The sequence below is a fragment of the Vulpes vulpes genome, chromosome 12 (assembly GCF_048418805.1).
Source record: "Vulpes vulpes isolate BD-2025 chromosome 12, VulVul3, whole genome shotgun sequence".
NCBI classification, from domain to species: Eukaryota; Metazoa; Chordata; class Mammalia; order Carnivora; family Canidae; genus Vulpes; species Vulpes vulpes.
The window spans coordinates 106,472,961-106,496,873 of record NC_132791.1 but is presented as its reverse complement, the minus strand read 5'-3'; the positions used below and the strand labels follow the sequence as shown (position 1 = coordinate 106,496,873).

At 44.0% G+C, this 23,913-nt stretch overlaps 1 protein-coding gene across 1 annotated transcript in view; it reads left to right on the top strand.

Moving 5' to 3' along the window:
• The window catches only part of BARX2 (BARX homeobox 2), a 74,207-nt gene that overhangs the window by 36,404 nt on the left and 13,890 nt on the right, over positions 1–23,913 (top strand). The window contains exon 2 of the mRNA XM_072729346.1: positions 23,308–23,608. Within this exon, the coding sequence (XP_072585447.1) occupies positions 23,308–23,608 (301 nt within the window). The remainder of the gene's footprint in view (positions 1–23,307; positions 23,609–23,913) is intronic.

The window sequence follows — 23,913 nt, the reverse complement described above, 5'->3', positions numbered from 1 at the left end:
GGCCCTGTGACTAAGCTGCCTTCTGTGGCTCCTCAAGAGCCAGTGACAAAGGAATTACAACCTTTGATTCTAACGTAGGACTCCAGCAACATTTCCCAGCTTGCCAGTAGACCTCCTTGCTCACTGCCTTGCTGTCCTCTCTTTCGTGTGAACGGACCTTCCCCTAACAACCTGAGACCTTTCTCCCCTGAGGGAGATCTCCTCCGAGTTTGGGATGGGAATCTTCCCGAGATCCTTTTCCTAGGCTTCCAGGATGCGCTCTTGATACCTGTTACCTGCAAGTCCTGTGTTAGTGCTACGCCGAACTGCCAGCACCAGGAGGCCTGGAATGAGTTAGTCGGCTCGCAGCTCTCTTGTGACTGTTGTCATGCAGTGGCTTGAGAAAGACCAGTGCCTCCATTGCAAGTGTCCCAGGTATGTGAAAATACTACCTGAGCCAGGTGTGAGAAATTCAGATGAGTTATTACTAATGATTTTCGGAAGGGCTGAACAGTTTAGGCCAAAAATAATTAGGGTGAACAATAGAGCTGTCAATAAAGCTCCCAAATAATGAGATAGCAATTAATGAATGGACTCATTGTTCTCCTTGGCTCCAGGGCATTACGTATTTCATTTTAAGTCATGGTAGGGAGTACAGTTCACGTATACCTTTATTTAAAACTGTTTAATGCCCATGGATTTTACTTTTGTTCACCATTTTAATATTCAGTCTTCATTTAAAAGTGAGATGATTCCCCTCGCCTCAACCCAGTTATAAGCCTTATGAGCGAGAGTGGTTTTGGTGCTCTCAGTTTACTCCCTATGATAGGCCTCATAATTAGGCTCTTAATAAAGGTTCTGATGGTATTAATGATGATAGTGATGAGTTTTAAGTGTGCTGGTGTTGCCTACTAAGGCAAACTCTTTGATGTTTTCCATGACTTCGGTGTGGGGCCACGCTGGCCAGTTGTTCTCTCCATGACCCTTTCCCCCTTTCAGACCCAGAAGCATCAGGAAAAACCTTACCTTGTTGTTGTTATCATCATCTTCACCATCATTATTTTTTAGCAAAGCCTGCAGAATGTCATGGGAAATGTTCTCACGTAACTATTCCAGGCAGCACGCTTTCCTTCCTACAGCTGGCCAGAGATTTCGGATAAGCAATATTGGTTGCTCTGCTGAGCCCATTTATTACAATAGGTATATTAAATGCATCAGCCACCACCTTTAGCACCTCTCTCTTTTCCTCAAACCATTTCTCAGATCACGGAACATTGGATCCTGGGACCTTTTGATTCCTTCTTAAGACTAAATTATTCAAAGAGTCAGAAGCTGAGGAATGAGCGTATCCTTCATCACACAAGATATGTTTAGACATTTATCAAGACTTGGTTTAACAAACTTCTCTTAACTTCCCCTTGTACCCTTCCTCCTGAACAAAAGTCATGACCCTTGATGTTTTTGAAGTGGATGGATGACTTAACATCCTGCCGGTCTCCCTGTATCTCCCGTGGTCTTGTTTCTTGAGACTGCTTATTATGAAGTCTGGCATCGCCTGGGCTTTTAGCTCCCTTCTTAGGCTTTTTAGAGTCCACGTCTAGAAGGACCTATCCAGTTTCAGAGATGCGGACTTCTTAAGAATCTTCTGCCCTTTGCTTTATGTTTTTTCTTTTATGGGAAGGATTGGATTAGACAGGCTGGCTGTTCTCTCTGTGGGTCTTCCCATGGTCTGCAGGTGCCTTCAGGGCCCGAGGCTGGTACAGAAGATGAGGCCGAATGTGGTTTTTGTTTTAAAATTCTCACACTGTGACCCTGTGAGTTCTGCTGCTTCATTTTTCAGTGTTTGGGAACCAGGCCAGTGCCTTGGTCCTATATTGTTTACCCAGCCTTGACAGATGGGTGATGCTCCGTGGTTGTTGTGGAGAGAGTAGGGTGTGGTTAGGGGTGGAGGTGGGAATGTTGGTTAAGAAAGACTAGCAAATGTTAGTGTGTTGAGAAGGAGGAGGAGCAGTGCTGGGGAATGGAGACATTTGGCAGGACAACCTTTTCCTACAGAAACTTTCTCAGAAATGGCTCCGGGAAAATGAGTTGGCTCAGTGTTTTTGATTGATGAGCTTTGAATATAATGTGCAAAGAATTGTGAAGCTAAGGATCGTGTAGAGCCTTGATAGTTAAGAACAAAAAGAAATTGCAGAGTCCATTCAGCTGCTCTTGGAGTTGGTATGTTGGGACCAATAATTTTCCCCTTGAACTATGACCGGCCAGAAGTCTTAACCAGTAGGTGAGTGGGTTAACAGGTTGTCACCACTCGTTTATGGTTAATTACTGCCTTAGAAAAGTGATAACTTGAACCTGACTCTAATACCTTCATTATAGGCCTAAAGATGGAAAAGATCAACTATGCTTCTTCCTCTCCTCTCTGAATGGATGGTTTCCACTGAGATATTGATATGGGATAATTTAGCTGCTACCTGAGGTTATTTGTGGAGGCTTTTGGAGTGTCCTAGGAGTCTATCTGTCCATGACTTTATTTGTATGTATCCCTCCTGCATCCTGCCAGTCCTTCGCTGAGTTGTGGGGTAATAATGTAGACACAGCTGGACCAGAGAGCAACACTGCCATGTTCTGACTCACTCTCAGCCCCATCCTCCAGGGCAGGGAGGACACTTGCCCCGGAGTAGCCCTCATCTCACGCTGTCAGCTGTGTGATGGGAGAGGGAAGGCAGGGTCTGGCCTGAAAGGACCTGAATGGGCAGCTGAATGGAGAGCCTGGACAGTTGGGCCAGTGGAGGAGAGCTATGGCCCAGTTATAGGAGCGCAAACCCACAGGGCAAATTGCATGTTTAAGCTTTTCTCTCTGGGGGGCCTAAAAGTCGCACTTGTCAAAAATCCCCTTTTCTGGGCTGCATCCGAGTAGCAGAGCTGAATCCACATTGCAGGTGTTGGAGGGACTGGGGCAGGTTGCAGAATCACGTTGTCTCTATGTTGGTGGTTGTACTTGGGGTGGGAAGTGGGTTCTGTAGTGTTGACACCAAGAGGGGAGATATTCTGGGAAGGACTGCGCTAGCCCAGAGGTCCCTATAGGATGATAAGTATAGCTCACATTTGTCTTGCCCCTTTCAGCTGATAGATAGTGCATAGAAAGTGACATATGCCTACTATGACATTAACGTTTCTGATTACATTTCAAAACCTTGTTCTGACATCCATCTTATTTTAGTAGGCCAAAGAGATCTCAACCTTTAAAAATATATACTTACTTTAAAACTCTGCGCCTTTGATGTAATGTTGGTACAATTCTACACTGCAGTTTATTGACTTTTTTTTTTTTTTCTGTTGCTAGAATGGCCTTTCTTGAGCCTGTAACCTGGAGCTCAGAATCTAATGAGGCGAGGGAGCATTTGTTTTTCTCCTTACTTTTCTCCAGCATTTGCTAATTTGTTAGCAGCAGGGGAAATGTATTTGAGTAATTAAGGGAAACCCAAACAACACTGATACGTATCTCCAGGAATAATGATTACAAGTTCTATAAAAGCGCCTCTCTACTTCTCACATGGTCAATGGGGAAATGGCTCCTGGAAAATGAGAAAATACCTGGGCATCTGGTTACAAATCCGAGTTCTATGCCCGTGTGTATGGCTTGGCTCACTTCTTTGGTCTTGGTAATAGGGCCATTATTTCTGTGTTAGATGGATTTCAGAAGGTCATGTGTTGTTTCCATCCACGCTGTTCCCCAGGAAACACAACTGTTTGTTCTCTTTTCTGGCCTGGGCTAAAACCTTGGTGCCATCTTTCTTCCATGCAGAGCCTCTCCAAACAGGATCTCCTTTATCTTTCAGAAATCTTTGAATGTTGCTGGTTTTTCTGTATGTGGGAATATACTTTTTTTTTTTTTTGGTGTCTATATTTCTGTAGATTTAAATTTTATACATGGAAACCTGTTGCTTCCTACTGGGAAAAAATTAATGTGATTTGAGAAGAAACAAAAATATATCCTTGCCTGCCTTTTTCTTTTGAGGATTGGGCCCCATGTCATAAAAATTATGGGGCCCTTGAGATAAGGGTTGACTCTTTTCAGGCAGTGTGAGCCAACACCAGGGCATAACTCATTAGCACTCCCTGGAAGAAGCAGAAGGTTTTTTAACCATGTGGGTGTGTACATTGATTACCTGGAACTAGTACTAGGATATCAGAAAGGAAAGTCCCCGGTAAATTGTATTTTAGAAATTTGGAAAGTATTGTGATATAATTAACTGATCATGGCCATGAATTAGACAGATATCTGTGTAGATTCCAAATATGTGCCCGAGTCATTGATAATTTTTGCTCAGACTAAGAGATGGGTATGTACGAGGTTTAGCCCATGGTACTGCTCAATAAGCTTTCCTTCTTTTGTCCCCTCTATCTGTCCATTGCCTTCATATATGGGTAGAGTTTAAGAGGCATGAGACTGATTTAGTGACTTGTTGAGTCTTTCCTCTTTTAGACTGACCTTTCCTACAACCCTTAACATAGGGCGAGTTATTATTATTATTATTATTATTATTATTATTATTTGTAGTGAGCAAGTCAATGAAAATGTTGCAGGCCATCAAGCTGTAATACATAAATCAGAGGTCTACCTTTATGTTCCTCCTCTCTTCCTATACATGTATTTGCCCAATTTAGGAGAAATTTCTAAGCAGAAGTCTTTCAAATTGGCTTGTGACATATCACATTATTAGTTGGTAACCTTGAAAACACTCAAGCTTCGGCTCATCACTTTAGCTTCGGCTAAAAATGAGCCGCATGATTACAGCTACTGTGGAAAACAGTATGGAGGGTACCTCAAGAAATGAAAAATAGGACTACTTATGATCCAGCAGTCTCACTTCGGGTGCACATCCAAAGGAAATAAAATCACTTTCTGCAGAGATATTTCTGCATTATTATGTTCGTTGCACCATTATTTACAGCAGCCGTGGCATGGAAACAACTCAAGTGTCCATTGACAGGTGAGTGGATAAAGAAAACATAGAGTACACATGCAGTAGAATATTATTCAGCCTTAAAAAAAGTCCTGCCATTTGTGACAACATGGGTGGATCTGAAGACATAATGCTGAGTGAAATAAGCCAGACACAGAGAGAGAAATATTGCAGGATCCCGCTCAGGTGTGCAGTCTAGCAACTCCTAGAAATGGAGAAGAAAAGAGTTACAGAGAGCTGGTGGTTTGGAAAAATAGGAAGATGTTTGTCAAAGGGGACAGACATCCGTTTATGAGACTGATGCATTCTGGAGACCTAACGCACAGCAGGTGGTGACCACCATTAAGAATAATGTGTCGTGGGCAGCCCGGGTGGCTCAGCAGTTTAGTGCCACCTTCAGCCCAGGGCGTGATCCTGGAGACCCGGGATCAAGTCCCATGCCCGGCTTCCTGCATGGAGCCTGCTTCTCCCTCTGCCTGTGTGTGTCTCTGCCTCTCTCTCTCTCTCCCTCTCGCTCTTGCTCTCTCTCTCTGTGTCTCTCATGAATAAATAAATAAAATCTTAAAAAAAAGAGTAACGTGTCTGTCGTGTACTTGATATTTGCCAAGTGTATTATTGCCACACACACAGAAAGGCAATTATGTGAGGTGATGGCTATGTTAATTAGCTTGATTGTGATAGTCATTTCACAATGTGGACCTATATCAAATCATCACGTCGTATACTTCATATGTATGTAATTTTTATTTCTCAATCACGCTTCAGTATAGCTGAGGGGGGAAAAAGGGGAATTGCAGTGGCCCAGAAATTTCCACAGTTGTATTTACCATGTCCTCTGAGATTATCAAAATCACAGAGCTTTTAATTCTAGGTTGCAGAATGAGTTAACGATAAGAAAAAAAAAAAGTAGACCACATGAAAGAAGGAAATACGTGTCTGTGGACAACCATTACTCAGTTCTTTGGTTAGTTCCTGCCTAGAATGACAATAACGTGACATGAACAGATCATTTGTCCCTACCTCTAGGGGTGTGAGCTCTGGTCCTAGTTCAGACATCGGCTTTCTGGGTGACTCTGTTGAATACCATCTGCCTCATACATCAAAGGCTGGGCTAGAAAAAATTATTCTCTGTGTTCTGTTAGTCATCGTATCATTAACTATAAATCACATGGTCCCAAAGTCTTAATTGTACATAGTTAGACTTTATGCAAGATAGTTGCAATCTGGATCACCTATGGGGCTAGCAGAGGAGTATACAGTTTATCACTCCACATCCTTGTGAAGTGAGAAGATTGAGTAGTGCTGGAGAAACTTACCTGCGGGCATTAAACCTCTCATTCTCAGCACACTTGTTTAATTCAGCTAATATTTGTTCAGTAGGTATCCTGGCAAAATATGGGAGGCACAGTGTGGAAGACAGAAATGTAAGGTAAGGACTTTACAGTCGGGTTGAGAAATGTAAGAGACACACACTGTCTCCAAGTGTGATAATTGCTGATAAAGTGATTGCTTCTTGGTACCAAAAAGGGACCTTAAGAACCATCTAACACCCCCATTTATGGAGAGGAAGATTCAAAGATCTCATTACAGACTGAAGGCTACGTAAGCTTAATGTTGGCATTGTTGAGGGTAGGGTTGGATCTTTACAGGCAGGATTTGGCCCAGCGTAGGGAAGGGGAAGCTCTTCTTGCTGTAGGGAGCAACTGTCTTTGGTCCTAGTTGGCCAATGGGGTAACCGTGGTCCACATGATTTATGTTCACTGGTTTGCAGAATCTTACTGCTGTTATTCCTACTCTTACCCTTATTAGTCTTACCTTTTACCATGTGCAAGAGCAAGACTCAAACGTGAGTACATATTGATATTTCTGCTATATAATTTTCCAACTGTTTGTATGCCCTTGATCTTAATGGCCTGAGTAGAAGAGAAAGGGAGAGGAATTTGTCCATTCTACCCAACAAGATCCTTCCACCAAACACAGAGTTTCTCTTTCCTCCTCTCCTTGACAGGGGAGTCTCTCCAAAGGTTGACTCCTTTTTCTGCCACGTAGTTCTGTGTTCCCTGACTTCATTCACTGTATAACCTTTAAGGAGGCACTTTTACCAGAAAACAAAGGGATTACCAGGAAGAGGAGACTGGACCATAGAAGTGATACAACCGCCCGGGTGATGTTGAGACAACTGGATGAAAATGCCTGTATCTGCCAGTCGTTATGGCAAAAGGGGATGATCTGATCCCCGACTATATCTGGGGGGCCTACCAGCCCCTGGTTTGTTGGAGAGCACTCCAGTTTAGGGACTTGCCTTCTTGTTCCGGCAGAGAACTCTTCCCATGGTCCCCACTCAGCAGAACCAGTCTCCACCTTAGAAGCTCTCTTACCTCTGGTGAGGCCCAAATGCCGTTTCATGCTGTTTTTGTTTTTCTTAAAAATATATACATATATTTTTTACAGTTAGTATTTGGCAAATTTGAATACTTTTACCTGTTGTCTTTTTATTCTCTATTAGTCTTTGGTTAGAATCTCAGCTAATCTCATCCTTCACATCTCCGTTTAAATAACACCCTTTTGGGGGCATCCTGACTGCCTATATTTGGTTAAATCCTCTTGCTGAATGCTCTTTATAGCACCTTGAATTACTTCTTTCTTAAGTGTCCGCCATCTGGCCAGACCATAAGCTGGGCAAGGACCTGGTCTGTCTTGTGTACTGTTTTATCCTCAGTTCTTGGCACGGCGTCTCCATGAGGTATTCCATAATTTGTTAAATTAAATTGAATTTTATTCTCTTTTATCCCACTTTGTTTCTATTCTTTGCAACCAAAGGCAAGCTATAGAGAATACATTTCAGCCAGGATTAGAATGCATAGGGAGAAGGAGGAAATGAACTTGAATTTGGAAAATTACATTTTGGCACGAGACAGGTTCTAAGTTTGGCAGATGCTTTTCCTTCTGGGTAATCAGGAGCTCGCCTGTGGACCTGCGGGGCCACTTGCAGAAAGGTAACCTCTTGTGGCTTTTTCTAGAAGCTTTGCCCAGTGCCCTGGTGTTAGGCACATGTCCCCAGCTTGCCTGGTAGAGATTCCCATACTATGAAGGTGGGTCTGGACGTATCAGAGAAGGGAGGACAGTGTCAGAACTGAAGTCAAAAAGATTCCCTAGTAAGTAAACTCACTGAACGTTTTTCATTCTTGAAATTCTCTTTGGCCATTTTCATCGAGCCTCTGCTCTTCTACTTGTGCTGCTTCCTCCTTAGGCAAGTCTGTCTTGTTTGTTGCTTCTTTTTCCTTCTCCAGCCCCGTTGATAAAGTCAGACCCCAGGGCCCAGTCCTTGATCCTCTGTTGTTTCTAAGTGTTTATTTCTCGGAGATGGATTTGACTTTCAACCCTTCAACTCTGGAGCACTTCTAGGCACTATGGCCTGTGACTGTCCCTGCCTGTTAGGCATCATCACTTGGGTGCCCGATTGTTACTGTAAACTCAATAAGCCTCTGTAAGCCTGATCTTTTCCACCAGGACATTCTCTCACGGCGGAGGTGCCACAGTTCCGGCCTGGACCGCTAGAGTCTTTGGGTATTCATGTGTCTGCACCTGTCTCCCCCTGAGTCTGGTGGTTTTCCAGATCCTGTTGGTTTTTCCTTGACAGTGGCTCCGGCATCCATGCCTTCATTTCTCCCCCCAACCCAACTCCTCCTCTTTCCACGATAAGGCCCTGTATTCTCTAGAACACAGCCACCTGTCCTGAATTCCTAGGGTTCTTATCCCACCCAGCATTGCCACATGCTTCTTGGTTTTCCTGTGTTTTCTTTTTTTAATTTTAATGTCTTATTTTCCCAATGAGATAATTAGCTTTTTGAGGGCAGAGATGGGGAATTGTCTTCCTGTCTCCAGCAGTTAGCACAGAGCTGCAGAGCTGTGGATCAGGTTCACTGATGATAGTGACAGTGAACAAGAAGACTCCTCCTGGTCGGCTTTGTGTGGACTGCATCCGTGGGACACCAGGATCCTCATTAGAAATGGCAAAACGCAAGGTCTGAAGCAAAGGGCTGGATTCGGTCAAGCACAAGAGAGCGGTGTTGTGACTTCTAATGAATAGAGGCATCTCCAAACTACGGAACATTGCTTCCTCCTGAGTGTTACGAAAAAAATCAGTGCCTCTCTTGGTCTGGCTCTTCATTGTTGGAAAATATTTCTCTTCATGCTCATTATCTGACGTCTACCTTCCGCAGGCCCGTGGAGAGGTATTGCTGCCATTTTATAGAAGAAAAAACAGAAGCTTGGGAATCTGGTTTGACCAAGGCCGTAGAGCCCAAAGGTGACAGAAGCTTATCTCCAGCCCCCGTCTTCTGGTTCCAGGCAAAAAATGAATTTACCCAAGACATGGAGTTAGACACTGGGAAGAGGCTCATCCTGCTGTTGTCCTACAGAAGTTTGCAATGGAGAGAGAGAGAGAGAGAGAGAGAGAGAGAGAGAGAGAGGTGTCAACACATTAACTCTTACTCCAAGGTTTGAATTAAGTAAGGGTGAATAAGGACACAAACAAAATGCTGTGGGCGCTGGAAGGTAGGAGTGATTAATTCAGTCTTTGTACTGAGCAACAGCTGCTCTGGGAAGCTTTCCGACAGTGAGTGGTTACGAGGTGTGGAAGAAAGCAGGTGTGGGCGTCTGTAGAAGACAGGATGGCCGGGAGGAGAGAGACCGTGCCATCTCCAGTATGTTCGTTGGCAGAAGGGGCTGGGGAGTAGCGGGGGCTCAGGGTGGGTGGCCCCCACCTCTGGGTAGTACGACGTCCAGGGCAGGAGGGGAAGGTCCCTAAACCCATCGGCCCCAGCGAGCTCGGTTGATTTTACCACGGGCTTTCTCGGTGTAGACCCATGTCCCTGTGGGCGGCTGCCGTTTTGATGACACTGCGGGCTCACTGTGAGAGGACTGAGCTTGTCTCTGTGCTAAAATCCAGAATCCGAACAGATGGCGCCATGCCATAGGCCTACCAGGGTCGCTCCGAGGTCCCTGCCTATTTTCCAAACTCCCTACATTTTTCTAAATGCACCCCCCACACACCCTGAAATGTGTTCTCCCTCCTTCCTTGCTTTTTCAACCTTTGTGAACCTTCTGAAGTTTTTATGTAGCTAGATGCCTATTCCAGGGTGGACAGAATGGCAGTCTCATGGGGATTTTGGAATACGTTTATTCCGTGTGTTTTTAATTCGTTTACACTTGACCCATCAAAATGCCCCCTCCTTTTTTTTTTTTTTCAATGAAGTAGTTAATGGCTAAGGCATTTTGTCAGCCTTTGAGTTGGCCTCTTAAAAACATTTTCTCTTTTCTTTCGTCGTACAAAACCACCCTAGAAACTTGGTGTGCGACAACGCTGAAGGGCCCCTCGGAGCGTCTTTATATTCACTTTCATCCCTCCTCCCCTTCTTTTTCACGCTTACAGATTATCAATCTAGACACATGGTGACTGAATTTTCAGTCTGATTACACTGACCCTCTGCTCAGCCTTTCCTTCACCCTCTTTCAGCATAAGGCAGGGCACGTGAATTCTAACCTGCTTCGCCTGCCGGTGTTAGAACTTGACTTTGACCCATCTAGTCTCTCCTCAGCTTCATTCTTCTTCTTCTTCTTCTTTTTTTTTTAAAGATTCTATTTATTTATTCATGAGAGACAGAGACAGAGGCAGAGACACAGGCAGAGGGAGAAGCAGGCTCCCTGCAGAGAGCAGGACTCGATCCCAGGACCCTGGGATCATGCCCTGAGCTGAAGGCAGATGCTCAACCACTAAGCCACCCAGGTGCACCTGCCTCCATCCTTCTTGGGAATGACTGTGCTTTGAGCCTCCTAATTAAAAAAAAAATTTTTTATAGGTCTGTAAAACCGAAGTCATGATTTCTGGAGTCTTGATAGTTCTAGGGGATGTCCGGCCAGGTTAGCCCTCCTGCCCTTTCCTGTTAAATCCCTGCTGCTCTAAGAGCATTTGAAGACCTGTGTGTGGCAAAGAGAACGTGGCAGTTTCTGGCGTGGCGGTCGTGCACTGCATCTGAGGGTGCACCTGACAAGGCCCCCCACGTGCGTGGGGCACGAGTAAGCCTGCCTTCTTGGTAAGGAGACGTGTCTGCTTTCCTTTTGGCTCACTCGCAGAGCATCAGGCCATTCCAGGGAAGGACGAGGAGGGAACAGCAATGCAACGCCCACCGGGCACTTCACATAGGGCAACGCATTTCGTCCTCACCGGGATCTTCCGGGGCGATCTCCCATTAGCCCTCCTTGATGGAAGAGGAAACTAAGAAAGTGTGGGCAACCTGTTCAAGATCCCTCCACAAGTGGGTGGTGGAGACAGATCCGCTTCTTTCCCCTACCCCGGATTACCAGCCAGTTGGTTAGGAATGTGAGCCTACGGGAGTCATGTGCTGTGGGTGATTGTGTGATTTTTCCCAGGAAACTCAGCTAGAGCCACCCGGTATGCCCCATGGAGCCTGTCCGGTTATCCGGGAATTTCTGCACCGTGTCTTTGCGTGTGCTGCTTTCGACCCTCCGAAGCTTTCAGCGGATATATAGGTCACACATTCCTGGAACATAAATCAGTCAAGCAGGCAGCTTAGAGATTCTTATCCACTCAGACCTTTGGCCCTCGCCTGTGTCAACCGGAAATGTGGGTGTGGAGAGGCAATTTGGGGCCTGGTATGTTGGAGGATTGGACGAGGAGCCCACGGGAGGTGCGGAGGAACGAAAACTGTTCTTTGGGGCTTCTGCTGTGAGGGCCGAGTGCAGCTGTGGCTGGGGGGCCAGGCTTCTGCCCTGGAAGATGATTCACACCGAGGGCGTGTGCCTGGGACCAGCAGCCCCCGGATGCCCCTACCTGGCCCCCACAAACTCACATGCGCCAGGTCAGTGTTTCAGAATCAGCACTGTGGAAGATGTTCTCTTTCGCCTACCCAATGTTCTGCGGCGTCCCAAGCACCCGGGGATGTCCCATGGCTTACCTACCGCTAGTGAAATCGGATTTTCTAATCCAAAACCTGATTCAACACGGTCAGACGTTTGGCAGGGAATGACTCCTAGGTACACACAATCCGCCGAGCCACATGATACCCCATCCTGCAGCAAAAACTTTGGTTAGGGGGTTGGTTGGAGGAAAACAGCGATTAGAAAATGCATTCATTGTGGTCATGTTTACACTCCGTTTGTCAACTAAAAATGTGTTTGTTTAAACAATGTCCTTGGTTTATTACAGTCATTACTCGGTAGCAGATAATGTGCTTGAATTTCACAAGTGTATGTAAATGATCCAGCAGCGCAGGGCAGCTGTCTCCAGTCAACATTTCGACATAGTGATCATTCTCAGGCCGAGAGGAGGCCGTACTTCCTACATAGCACAGCGCATCATCCCCTTCGCAGGGACCGCAGTGCCCCCTAATGTATGCATTAATGGTATGTTCCCCCCCCCCAGACGATTTTTAACCACAATACCAAAATGTGGCTGGACAATCTCACCATCCTTTTGTGGGAATCTGAAATGGGGGTTGCAAGCGCTCTGAGATTATAGCTTGGGGCCAGTGTTGCATTGGAAATCGGGTCGTACAATAAACCAAGAAAAGACAGCAGACAGCTGGCCGAAGTACATGTTGTCTCACTTTAATGCTCCCCATTGGGTTTGCCTTTCGGGACACTCAGCGCTTTGTAGCGCACACATCACCCACGGACTTCTGGTGCCGTCGAGCTTGTTCCTTCCAAGTACCCAAAACTCAACACATGGCCCCACCGCAGTTATATTACTTACAAGGCGGTCCTCCCGAAATCCCCGGTGGCCTTGTCTGTGTGCCTCCAACATCACGAGTAGACTGCGGCTTTGTCACTGAACGTGCCCTGGAGTTTCGGATCAAGATTGCTGCAACTGCAGGCTTTGATGAAGGACGGAGCCTTAGATCACTGTTGTTCATGGGAATTTTTTTTTTCTTTTGCAAATAAGCTCTACATACAACGTAGGGCTTGAACTCATGACCCCGAGATCAAGAGTTGCTCTACAGACTGAGCCAGCCAGGCGCCCCCGTTTGTTTTGTTTTCAGTGAAGTTTTTTGTTGGGTTTAGGCCTCAGAGAACCAAACTGCATAAATCTCCAAAAGCCATTTATTTGTTGTTTGAGAACAGATGATGAACAATGTTCTGATAGTTTCAGGTGTACAATATTATGATTTGACAAGTTTATGCATTATACTATGTTCACCACGAGTATAACTATCATCTGTCCCCATACGGAGCTATTATGGTCTCATTGATTATATTCCCTATGTTGTGCCCCTTATTCTCAGGACTTATTCATTCTAGAGCTAGACACCTGTATCTCCCCTCCCCTTCACCAATCTTGTCCTTCTCCCAACATTCCACCACTCTGGCCACCATTCGTTTGTTCTTTGTATTTATAAGTCTGATTCTACTTTTTATTTATTAATTTTTTTCTAGATTTCATTCATGAATGAGATCATATGGTTTTTCTCAGTTTGATTTATTTCACTTAGCGTAATACCCTCTAGGTTCATCTGTGTTGTCTCAAATAGCATGATCTCATCCTTTTTATACATAATATAAATATTATATTTATACTATATAATATTCCTACATAATATTCCATATATATATATATGTATATATTTAGATACCCTACATCTTCCTTAACCATTCCTCTCTTGATGGACACTTAGGATGCTTCCATATCTTGGCTTTTTAAAAAAAATAATGCTATAGTAAACACATGCGTGTGTATATCTTTTTGAATTGATGTTTTATATCTAATAAGTGTAATTACTAGATCATATGGAATTTCTATTTTTAATTTTTTAAGGGACTTCCATACCATTTTCCACAGAGTGGCTGTGCCAATTTACATTCCCATCAACAGTGTATGAGTGTCCCTCCAAAAGCCATTTTTGAATAACAGCAATTGCTTTCAACCTACGAGAGGATAGGATCATCAAAAGAACAGTTTTTCCTTAAATTAATCTATAAGGTTAGTGTAACTTGAACCCAATTTTTAGTGAGATTTGCCTTTTTAGAGACTGACAAGTTGATGCTAAAATTTGGATAAATAAATGAATGGCAATGGCCAAGAAAATTTTGTAAGAAGAATAAAGAGGGAGGAGTTAGTCTTCCAGATAACAAAACTCCCTTAAAAAAACCACAATAATTAAAGTGGTCAGCTTGTATATTAGTTCAGTCAGTTGGAAGAGTCCAGAAATAGACACATGTATACATAATAGGACCTAACTAATTTTAGGGCCCCATATGGCCCAGTGCATATGTACAGAATTATATTCAAGGACAATAGAAATCTGGCCACAGAAGCCTTGAAATGTGAAGATCTTCAGTTTTTCTGAAAGCGCACATTCACGGATTATACACAGTATACACCTGAAATGTTTTTCAGAAATTTTCTCTAAATAAGTACCCGTTGTTCCCTCCAAAGTTGCAGACTCACCCCAGCTTCTAGATGCGTATGCTCTTTGGCTTCCTAAGCCTTACCTCTCCCACCTGCCCCCTCCCCTACACCCACCGCCTTCTCGTAGCAGCACCAGCACCGGTGTGTGATCGCCTCCGCGGAAGGCAGCCCTTGGGAAGGGTGGTGCTGCTTTTCTGGGCAGCAGGAGAATATCAGAATTCTGGTGACTGGAAACCCCTAGCAGACTCCCAGAATTCCCAGAATGAACAAAAAACTCCCCATTTCGTTTCTCCGGGAATTTAGTGAATTTTAAAGGTAGCATTTTAAGTCACTGGACTGGCCAATAAATGCTGTTGACATTGGCTACCCATTTAGAAAAAATAAAGTGGCATAATTTTACAAAATGAACACTTTTTAACAATTCTGTGTCTCAATAGGTTAGCATACAGGTTACTAGGTTTGGAGCATCTGTACGTTTGTGCTAATACGTAGGGATAGTTATGGAAGTTTATCTCTAAGGCTTAGGGTTGACAGTGAGGAGAGGGGACTTGTACTTTATATATTTCTGAATTGTTTTTAAATTTCTTTTTTCCCCCAAAGATTTTATTTATTTGAGTGAGAGAGAGCACGAGTAAGGGGTAGGGGCAGAGGGAGAGAGAGAAGCAGACTCCCCACCAATCGGGGAGCCCGACACAGGGTTGGATCCCAGGACCTGCGATCATGACCTGAGCCAAAGTCAGACATTTAACCAAATGAGCCACCCTTATATATATTTATATATATATATTTATATTTATATATATTTATATTTTGGGGGGGAACAGATTGTATTACTTTTATAATAAAAATGAAAGAACATTTTCATTTTCTTTGGGTAAATATCCAGTAGTGGAATTATTGGATCATATAGGGTAGCTCTATTTTTAATTTTTTGAAGAGCCTCCATACTGTTTTCCACAGTGGCTGCACCAACGTACACATCCACCAACAGTGCACGCAGCTCCTTTTTCTCCACTTTCTTACCACTTGTTACTTCTTGTCTTTTTGATTCTAGCATTTCCTTGTTGAAAGAAGATGTGGTATATATATACACACAGGCAGACAGACACACACGCACAATGGAATATCATTCAGCTTCAAAAAAAGAATGAGACCTTACCATGTGAGACAACATGGATGGACCTAGAGGATATTCTGCTAAGGGAAAGAAGTCAGAGTGAGGAAAACAAATACCATGCGGTTGCACTTATATGTCGAACCAAAAAAACCAAACCAAACAAATGAGTAAGCCAACAAACAAAATGCAGAATCAGACCTATAAATACAGAGCACAAACCTTTGGTTGTCAGAGGGGAGGGGTGTGGGGGGATGGGTAAATGATCGAAGGGGAGTGGGAGATGCAGGCTTCCAGCTATGGAATAAGTAAGTCATGGGAGTAAAAGGCAACCACCTAGGGAATATGGTGAATGATTGTAATAGCATTGGATGGTGACAAATAGCAGCTACGCTTGTGGTGAGCGCAGCATAATGTATAAACTTGTTGAATCACTATGTTGTACACCTGGCACTAATGTGTAACATTGGGTGTCAACTATGCTCAAATCTAAAAAAAAAAATGCTTTTGAACCCCTCCCCAAAACAAAATAGGAGTTAAAGCGTTTACTGTTTGGGGGTTTAAAATTTTATTTTTAATTTATATTTGATAAAAATTCACTGTTTTTTTTTTTTTAAAGATTTTATTTATCCATGAGAGACACACAGGCAGAGGGAGAAGCAGGCTCCTTGTAGGGAGCCCGATGTGATACTTGATCCCTGAACTCCAGGATCATGCCCTGAGCGGAAAGCAGAGCTTAACCACTGAGCCATCCAGGCGTCCCCAAAATTCACTGTTTTAGTGTATGGTTATGAGTTTTGACAAATGCATAAAATTGTGTAACCCAGAACCACAGTCAAGATACAAAACAGTCCTGTCATCCTGTCACTAGATGGTAGCTACACGTGTGGTGAGCACGGTGTAAGGTATAGAGTAGTCTGATCTCTGTGTCGTACACCTGAAACCAGTGTCAGCTACACATGAATAATAATAATAATAAACCGGCCTTGTCACTTCCCCCCTTCATCAGCAGTTATCCTGTGTTCCCTCTTTATGGTCAGTTTCCTTTTCTACCCTTAATCTCTGGAAACCACTGATTTCTAGATGTCTTTGCCATCTCTAGTTTTGCATTCTCCAGAATGTCATATAAGTGGATTCTACAACTTTGAGTCTGGCTTCATTCACTTAGCACAATGTGTTTGAAATTCATTCATGACGCTGCGTGTATCAACACTTTGGTCCCTTATCATTCTTGAATAGTATTCTCTTATCCCATTGTGTGTATGTGCCACACTTTATTTCTCCATCCTAGTTGAGGGATATTTGGGTTTCCAGTTTTTGATAATTACTAATAATGCCACTATAAACATTTGCATATAGATTTTTATGTTTTCTTTTTTTTTTTTTAAAGGATTTTGTTTATTCATGAGAGACACACAAAGAGAGGCAGAGACATAGGTAGAGGGAGAAGCGGGCTCCCTGTGGGAAGCCTGATGCGGGACTTGATCCCAGGATCCTGGGGTCATGCCCTGAGCTGAAGGCAGATGCTCAACCACTGAGCCACCCAGGCGTTCCAGGTTTTTATGTTTTCATTTCACTTGGCTTAATACCTAGGAGGGGAGGATTACTGGGTTATATGGTTATTGTAAGTTTAATTTCATACGAAAATGCCAAACTGCTTTTCAAAGATGGTATACTGTTTTGCATGCGTTCCCATCAGCGGCATAAGAGAGAGAAGTTGCTCCACATCCTTGTCAACACTTGATATTGTCAGTTTATAAAAATTTTTGGACCATTCTAACAGCTGTGTAGTGGTATCTTGTTGTAGTTTTAATTTTTTTATATATATTTTATTTATTTACTTAGAGAGCACTATGCAAGTGAGGGGAGGGGCAGAGGAAGGGACAGAGAATCTTGAGCAGACTCCAAGCTGGGCACAGAACCCCCATGTGGGGCTTGACCCCAGGCCATGAGATCATGACCTGAGCCAAAATCAAGAGTCCCACGCTCAACAGTCTGAGCCACCCAGGCTCCTCTTGTAGTTTTAATGTGCATTCCCTCAATGGCTGATCATGCTAAGTATCTTTTCCTGTACATATATACTGTCTATGAATCCACTTTGGTGAAGTCTCTGCTCAAAACTTCTGCTCATTTCTTATTGGGTGATTTTTTTTTAATTGTTGAACTTTGAGAATTTTTAAATATATCCTGGATGCAAATCATTTGTCAGGTGTGTGATTTGCAAATATTTTCTCCCAGTGCATAGCTTATGTTTCCACTTTCTTAGTAGTGTCTTTTGCCAAGTAAAAGTTGTTAATTTTTAAAAAACATTTTATTCATTTATTTGACAGAGAGATTGAGAGAGCACAAGTAGGGGAAGCTGCAGAGGGAGAGGAAGAAGCTGGCTTCCCATTGAGCAGGGAACTCGATGTGGGCCTCCATCCCAGGACCCTGGGATCATGACCTGAGCCAAAGGCAGACACTTAACCAACTGACCACTCAGGCACCCCTAAAAATTAATTTTGATGAAGACCAGTTTTCCCCCTCTTATTTGACGTGTTATTCTTTGGGTGTCATAGCTAAGAATTCCCTGCCTAACCCAAAGTCTCAAAGATTTTTCTCCTATGTTTTCTTCCAAAAGTTTTATAAGTTTGTGTTTAGTTTTGGATTTATGATCCGTTTTCAGTTGATTTTTTAAAATAAGTTATGAGTTCTAGGTTCCGTTTCCTTTCTTTTTTTTTTTTTTTTTGCATATGGGTATTCAGTCATTCCAGGACCGTTTGTTAAAGACTATCACTTCTCCATATTAAAGTTTTTATATTTTAAAAGAAAGAATAGGACTCTGTGTAGCATGAGGACTCAAACACCTTCCATCACAAGAGGAGAAAATTCTTTAGACCCATTGGCTCAGAGAGAGTCCTCTTTGCTCAGAGCTCATTTTACTAGCAGTGTCATAAAACCAAACATATTTTATACTCCATTGCTGCGATTTCTAGGTTGTTGAGATTTTTTGTTTTGGGGATTTGGTTTTTCTTTTTTTTGGGGGGGGGTCTAGATTTTCAAAAGAAGCTTTAACCACTTATGGGCGTGAAAATTCTTCTTGGACCTATATTAAAACTTTGCAATGAGAACAAAACTAAAGTTCATTTAGTCTCTTTCTTTTTTAGATTACAAAAATAATATGTCCTGGTAGTAAAACATAAATACAGTTGACCCTTGGATAATACGAGTTTGAACTGCATGGAAAAAAATCTTCGATGCAGATTTTTTTCCCCAATAAACACAGTACAGTGTATTTTCTTTTTCTTACAATTTTCTTAATAACATTTCCTTTCTCTAGCTTCATTGTAAGAACACAGTATATAATAAATAAATAATAATACAAGATATGTGTTAATCAACTGTTTATCAGTAAGACTTCTGGTCAAGGGTAGGCTACTAGCAATCACATTTTTGGAGAATCAGAATTTATACATGGATTTTCAACTGTGGGATCAGTACCCTTAACCCCCGTGGTGTTCAAAGGTCAGCTCTATTGCAGAAGTATCATCTAGGGGTTGGGATACCATGAGATAGTGATTTCCTACTACTTCTGTTGCCTTTCCTTGGTCCCTTTGACGGGCTTTGTTTCCTTTTTATGACCTCAGATGTTCGCCTACCCCCTTGCCCAATCCTTGGATCTTTATATTTATTCCACTCACTCTCTAGGTGTCATTTAATCCTGTGGTTCTAAGTGCCACATGTACTCCCATGAGTCAGGGCTGTGTCTCCAGCCTAACTCCTCTCTGAACTCCAGACTGGTATACGTAGCTCCCTCTTCAACAAGACTACCATGTGCCACGGCAGCTCTTCTAAAACACAGGTCCTGGTCTGCTCTTCGCCCAGTCTTTCCCTTCTTGGTAACTGGCACCATCGTGCCTCTGTGTGCTACGACCAAAAACCCAGACCTGACTTGGCAGCTCTCTGTAGCTCAGACACGACATTCAGCCCTCGCACAGGCTCTTCCACCCTAACTGTAAAGCACATGCAGCTCACTCCTGCAGCTGCTACCTTTCTGGCCCGTGGCATGGTGGTCCCTGCTCTAGAACACCGCCTCTCCTCCTGGCTTAACTTCTCGGCCTCCAAGCCCACCCCCCCCAAGTCGGTCCCCTGCACGGCAGCCACAGGGACCTTCAGGATGTGAATCACATCACGTCCTTCTATAGCTCAACTCTCGCCAATGCTTTTATCACATCCTGAAGAAAATCCAAACTCTTTGCCCTGGCCTTCGAGAACTTACGTGATCTGACTATGGCATATTTCTCCAAATTATTATTTCCTATGACACGCCCCCCCACCCCCCCACCCACTCTGCTTTTTTGCTACTCTTTGAACACAAGCTCATTCCCACTTTAGGGCTTTGCTTGACCTGGTTCTGTGCCCCTGGGTGCTCTTGCCAAGGTTCTCCTCTCCACAGAGTCACCTGTCTGCCCAACTGTCTTCTCTTCCTTGCCTCTCTGAAATGCCTGCCCCCTCCTCACCTGCCCCATCTCCTCAATCTGCTGTGGTTTTCTTCATAGAAGTTATCACACCTGGCATTATATATATTTATTTGTTTGCTGTCTACCTTCCAGACTAAAATGTAAGCTTCCTGAAAGTGGGACTTTATGTTATTTACTGCTCTGTCCCCAACTTTTAGAACAGAGTATAGCCCCATAGTAGATGCTCAATAAACATTCATGGCAAGATTAAATACAGGATTAGAGTAATACATGTAGACTACTTTTCACCCTGTTTCACTCCCACACCTTCTCTAGAGGTAACCACTGGTAATAGTCTGGTGACTAATTTCCTGGGCTTAAAAAAATGCACTTATAAGTACAGACACACATCTAGATTTTTTTTTAATAGATTGCAAATTGTCCCATACCTTTATTTTCTCTCAATAATTTATTTTAGAGTTTTTTCCATTTTAATTTATCTATTTTTCCATGTAATCAATCAGTTTATACAGATCTTTTTAGTGGTTACATTGTAGCTCATACTGTAGATGTACCACAATTTAATCATTTTCCTCTTGACATGTAGGTTTTTTTCCTTTTTTTTTAAATTTTTTTTTATTTTTTATTTTTATTTTTATTTTTTTGGTTTTTTTCCTTTTTAACAATTATAATCAAGACTGCAGTGAATAGGGATCCCTGGGTGGCGCAGTGGTTTGGCGCTTGCCTTTGGCCCAGGACGCGATCCTGGAGGCCCCGGGATCGAATCCCACATCAGGCTCCCGGTGCATGGAGCCTGCTTCTCCCTCTGCCTATGTCTCTGCCTCTCTCTCTCTCTCTGTGACTATCATAAATAAATAAAAATTAAAAAAAATTTAAAAAAAGACTGCAGTGAATATACTTGTACATAAATCTCTGTGCAAAATTGATCTCAAATTATAGAATTGCTTGGTCAGTAATGTGAGAGGTACTGCTTAGCTTGTCCTTAAAGACTATACCAATTTACACTCTCACCAATAATCTATGAGAGCCCATTTCCCCATATCCTTGTCAAAGCTAGATACTACCACTCTTCCAAAGTATTTTTTAACGTTAGGGGGAAAAAGTTTAACTTTCTTACAAAAGAGAAAGCTGAAACTCTGGTGATAAAAAGTCTTATGGATGGGTAGATAAGTAGCCACTCCCTGTACTGGTAAGCTCCTAGGTTTCTAGATCATAAGTTAGCCTGTTTAATAAAGGTGGTTCCTTTTTAAAAAATGTCAGAATTAGGGGTGCCTGAGTGGGTCAGTGGTTGAGCATCTGCCTTTGGCTCAGGGCATGACCCCGGGGTCCTGGGATCGAGTCCCACATCAGGTTCCCTGCATGGAGCCTGTTTCTCCCTCCTTCAAAATCTTGAAAAAAAGATTAAAAAACAAAAAAAAAGTCAGAATTAAAGGAATAAAGTGATTTGAGTTGAGAAACACCTCGCGTCTGCGTCTATAAAGAAGCTTTCAGATACTGTTTTCAAAAAGGGACATTTCATGATGTATCCTGGGAGACCCAAAACCACAGGCCTGGGTATTCTCATCTTCTTGCTATAATTCATTCCCAGATGATTTTTTTTCCCTCAAAAAGAATCCACAACACAAAACCTCCAGTGTTAGCATTGGCTGGAGAGTTAATGGAAGACATAGCCATTGGTGATTTATTATTTAACAACTTTGTGGTTTGTACTGAGCTTTATGAGAAGGAGTCAAAGAACAAGAGAAATTATCTGTTTTAATACCTGTACCTGAGATCCAAGACAGAAGCACGGGGATGAATAAGAAGACAAATGCCAACCCAGAGGAGGGAGATACAACACAAGTAGCACCCGGGTGTTGCTGTGACATTGGTTGGTTTTAACCCAGAGCCAGTGTGAGCATTGGTTGGCTCGGATGCTTGCCTTTGCCCTTGTAGTGAGCCATCAGGGCTGGGCCGAGTCCCGAAGGGCGGCCCCTGGGTCTTCTCTATTTTCATCAGATATCAAGATGGGCTTGGGATGAGAGGTACTCTTATGGCATCGGTATATTAGAGTTTGAAGAATTCCTTGAAATTATCTATTTTTACTCACTACATGGTTGGCAAGGCTGCGACCCAGAGAGACAAAGTGACTTACATGGGTCCCGATCATGACATTTTAAACATGATACTATTGAATGATGGAAAGGAAGAGCTCTTTTACTTGAACTTCAAAGACATAACAGATTCTTGGACAGAAAAGTACTTCTGCCTTGAAATTCCTAAGGCAGGAGTGGCACATAACTAGCATATATGCCACCATACACCCCCGCAAATGCCCACGGCAGACTCGGGCAGGCAGCCTCAGCTCTGGTTTCTCAGCCAAGCTCTGACCCAGCCCGGCAGTCCTGCCTCACACGGCGCTGTAGGCCGTGAGCGGGTCCTACTGGAGCTGAGTTTTCCCGTGAATTAAAATCTGTTTCTGTTTGCCCCCCTCTTCTGAATGATGTGCCCCTGTGATTCATGATGTGATAAGAGCCCTAGACTTCGAGCCAGAAGAACATGGTTTGACTCCTGGATCTTCTTGCTCCCTGGCTCTGTGATCTTAGGCAAGTCCCTTAGCCGTTCACTCAGGCTTGTCTCTGAAATGAAGGAGTTGAGTTAAATCATGTTTAAGCATCCTTCCAGCTCTGAAAAATGTTAGGATTCAAGTTTGGAGACCTCTCAGTAGGAATTCATAGTTGCAACTATGTTTTTTTTTTTTTTTTAAGATTTATTTATTCATGAGAGACACCAAGAGAGGCAGAGACACAGGCAGAGGGAGAAGCAGGCTCCATGCAGGAAGCCTGATGTGGGACTCGATCCCAGGACCCCAGGGTCACGACCTGAGCTGAAGGCAGAGGCTCAACCCACTGAGCCTCCCAGGCGTCCTAGCAACTATGTATTTTTATAAAGAGCAGAGGTGGCTCTCAGGCAGTTTGTATGTCGCAAATCTATTCTGTATTCTTCAGTACATGTTTCTAGCTTTTTCTGGCTTTTTGAAGTTTCTAGCTTTTTCTACAACTTCTGCTCAGACTATTGACCCATATCCATAAAATCAGAATTTAGAGGTTTAAAAGGGGGGCAATGCCCTCTTAATACCAGATGAGTTGCAGGAGCCTCTTCTTGGCCATGGGGAGCTTGGGTGTTCTCACCTGTGCACCCAGGACTTCTAGGTCTTGAAGTTCTTCTTCTTCCCTTTCTCCCATTAGAGAGAGACCCTCCTTAGGATCAGAGGCCCGCCCCCACTTCATCAAATGGGTCTGGGCGAGTGGTCCTCTGAGGGCCCCTGGCTTCCTTCCACCCTGGCTCCTCTCATGACCTGCCCCCCTCTGTGTTTTCTAGGCCCCGCTTCCCTTCGGGCATACCCTCTCCTCTCAGTGATCACCCGACAGCCTACGGTCATCTCCCACCTGGTCCCCGCCACCCCGGGAGCCGCCCAGGCACTGTCCTGCCACCCGGCCTCCGAGGCCGCCTCTGCTGAGGCCCCAGGGGGTGAGGCCCTAGGCAGCAGCGAGTCGGAGACAGAGCAGCCCACGCCGCGCCAGAAGAAGCCCCGCCGGAGTCGTACCATCTTCACCGAGTTGCAGCTCATGGGCCTGGAGAAGAAATTCCAGAAGCAGAAGTACTTGTCCACCCCCGACAGGTGAGAACCTGGAGAGGACTTTCCGCAGGGGAGGCCCTGGGGAGGGGGAGACGCCCTTGGCTCCCATTGTGGGGTGGGTGGCCTCGGGACTATTTTAGGAGGCCCCGCAGTGCGGTGGGGGTGTCGTCCTGGCTCGGGGCCCGGCCTGCTCAGCAGAACCCAGCCCGCCAGCACTGGGCGCTGCAGCCCTGGAGTCTGCCCGGTGCTGGACATCCTGCCCCTGCCCCATCCCCGTGTTGAGCTCCTCCAGTGGGAGAGGCACAGTCGGGTTTAGAGAACGGTTGCCCAGGCTGTGAGCTGGAAAA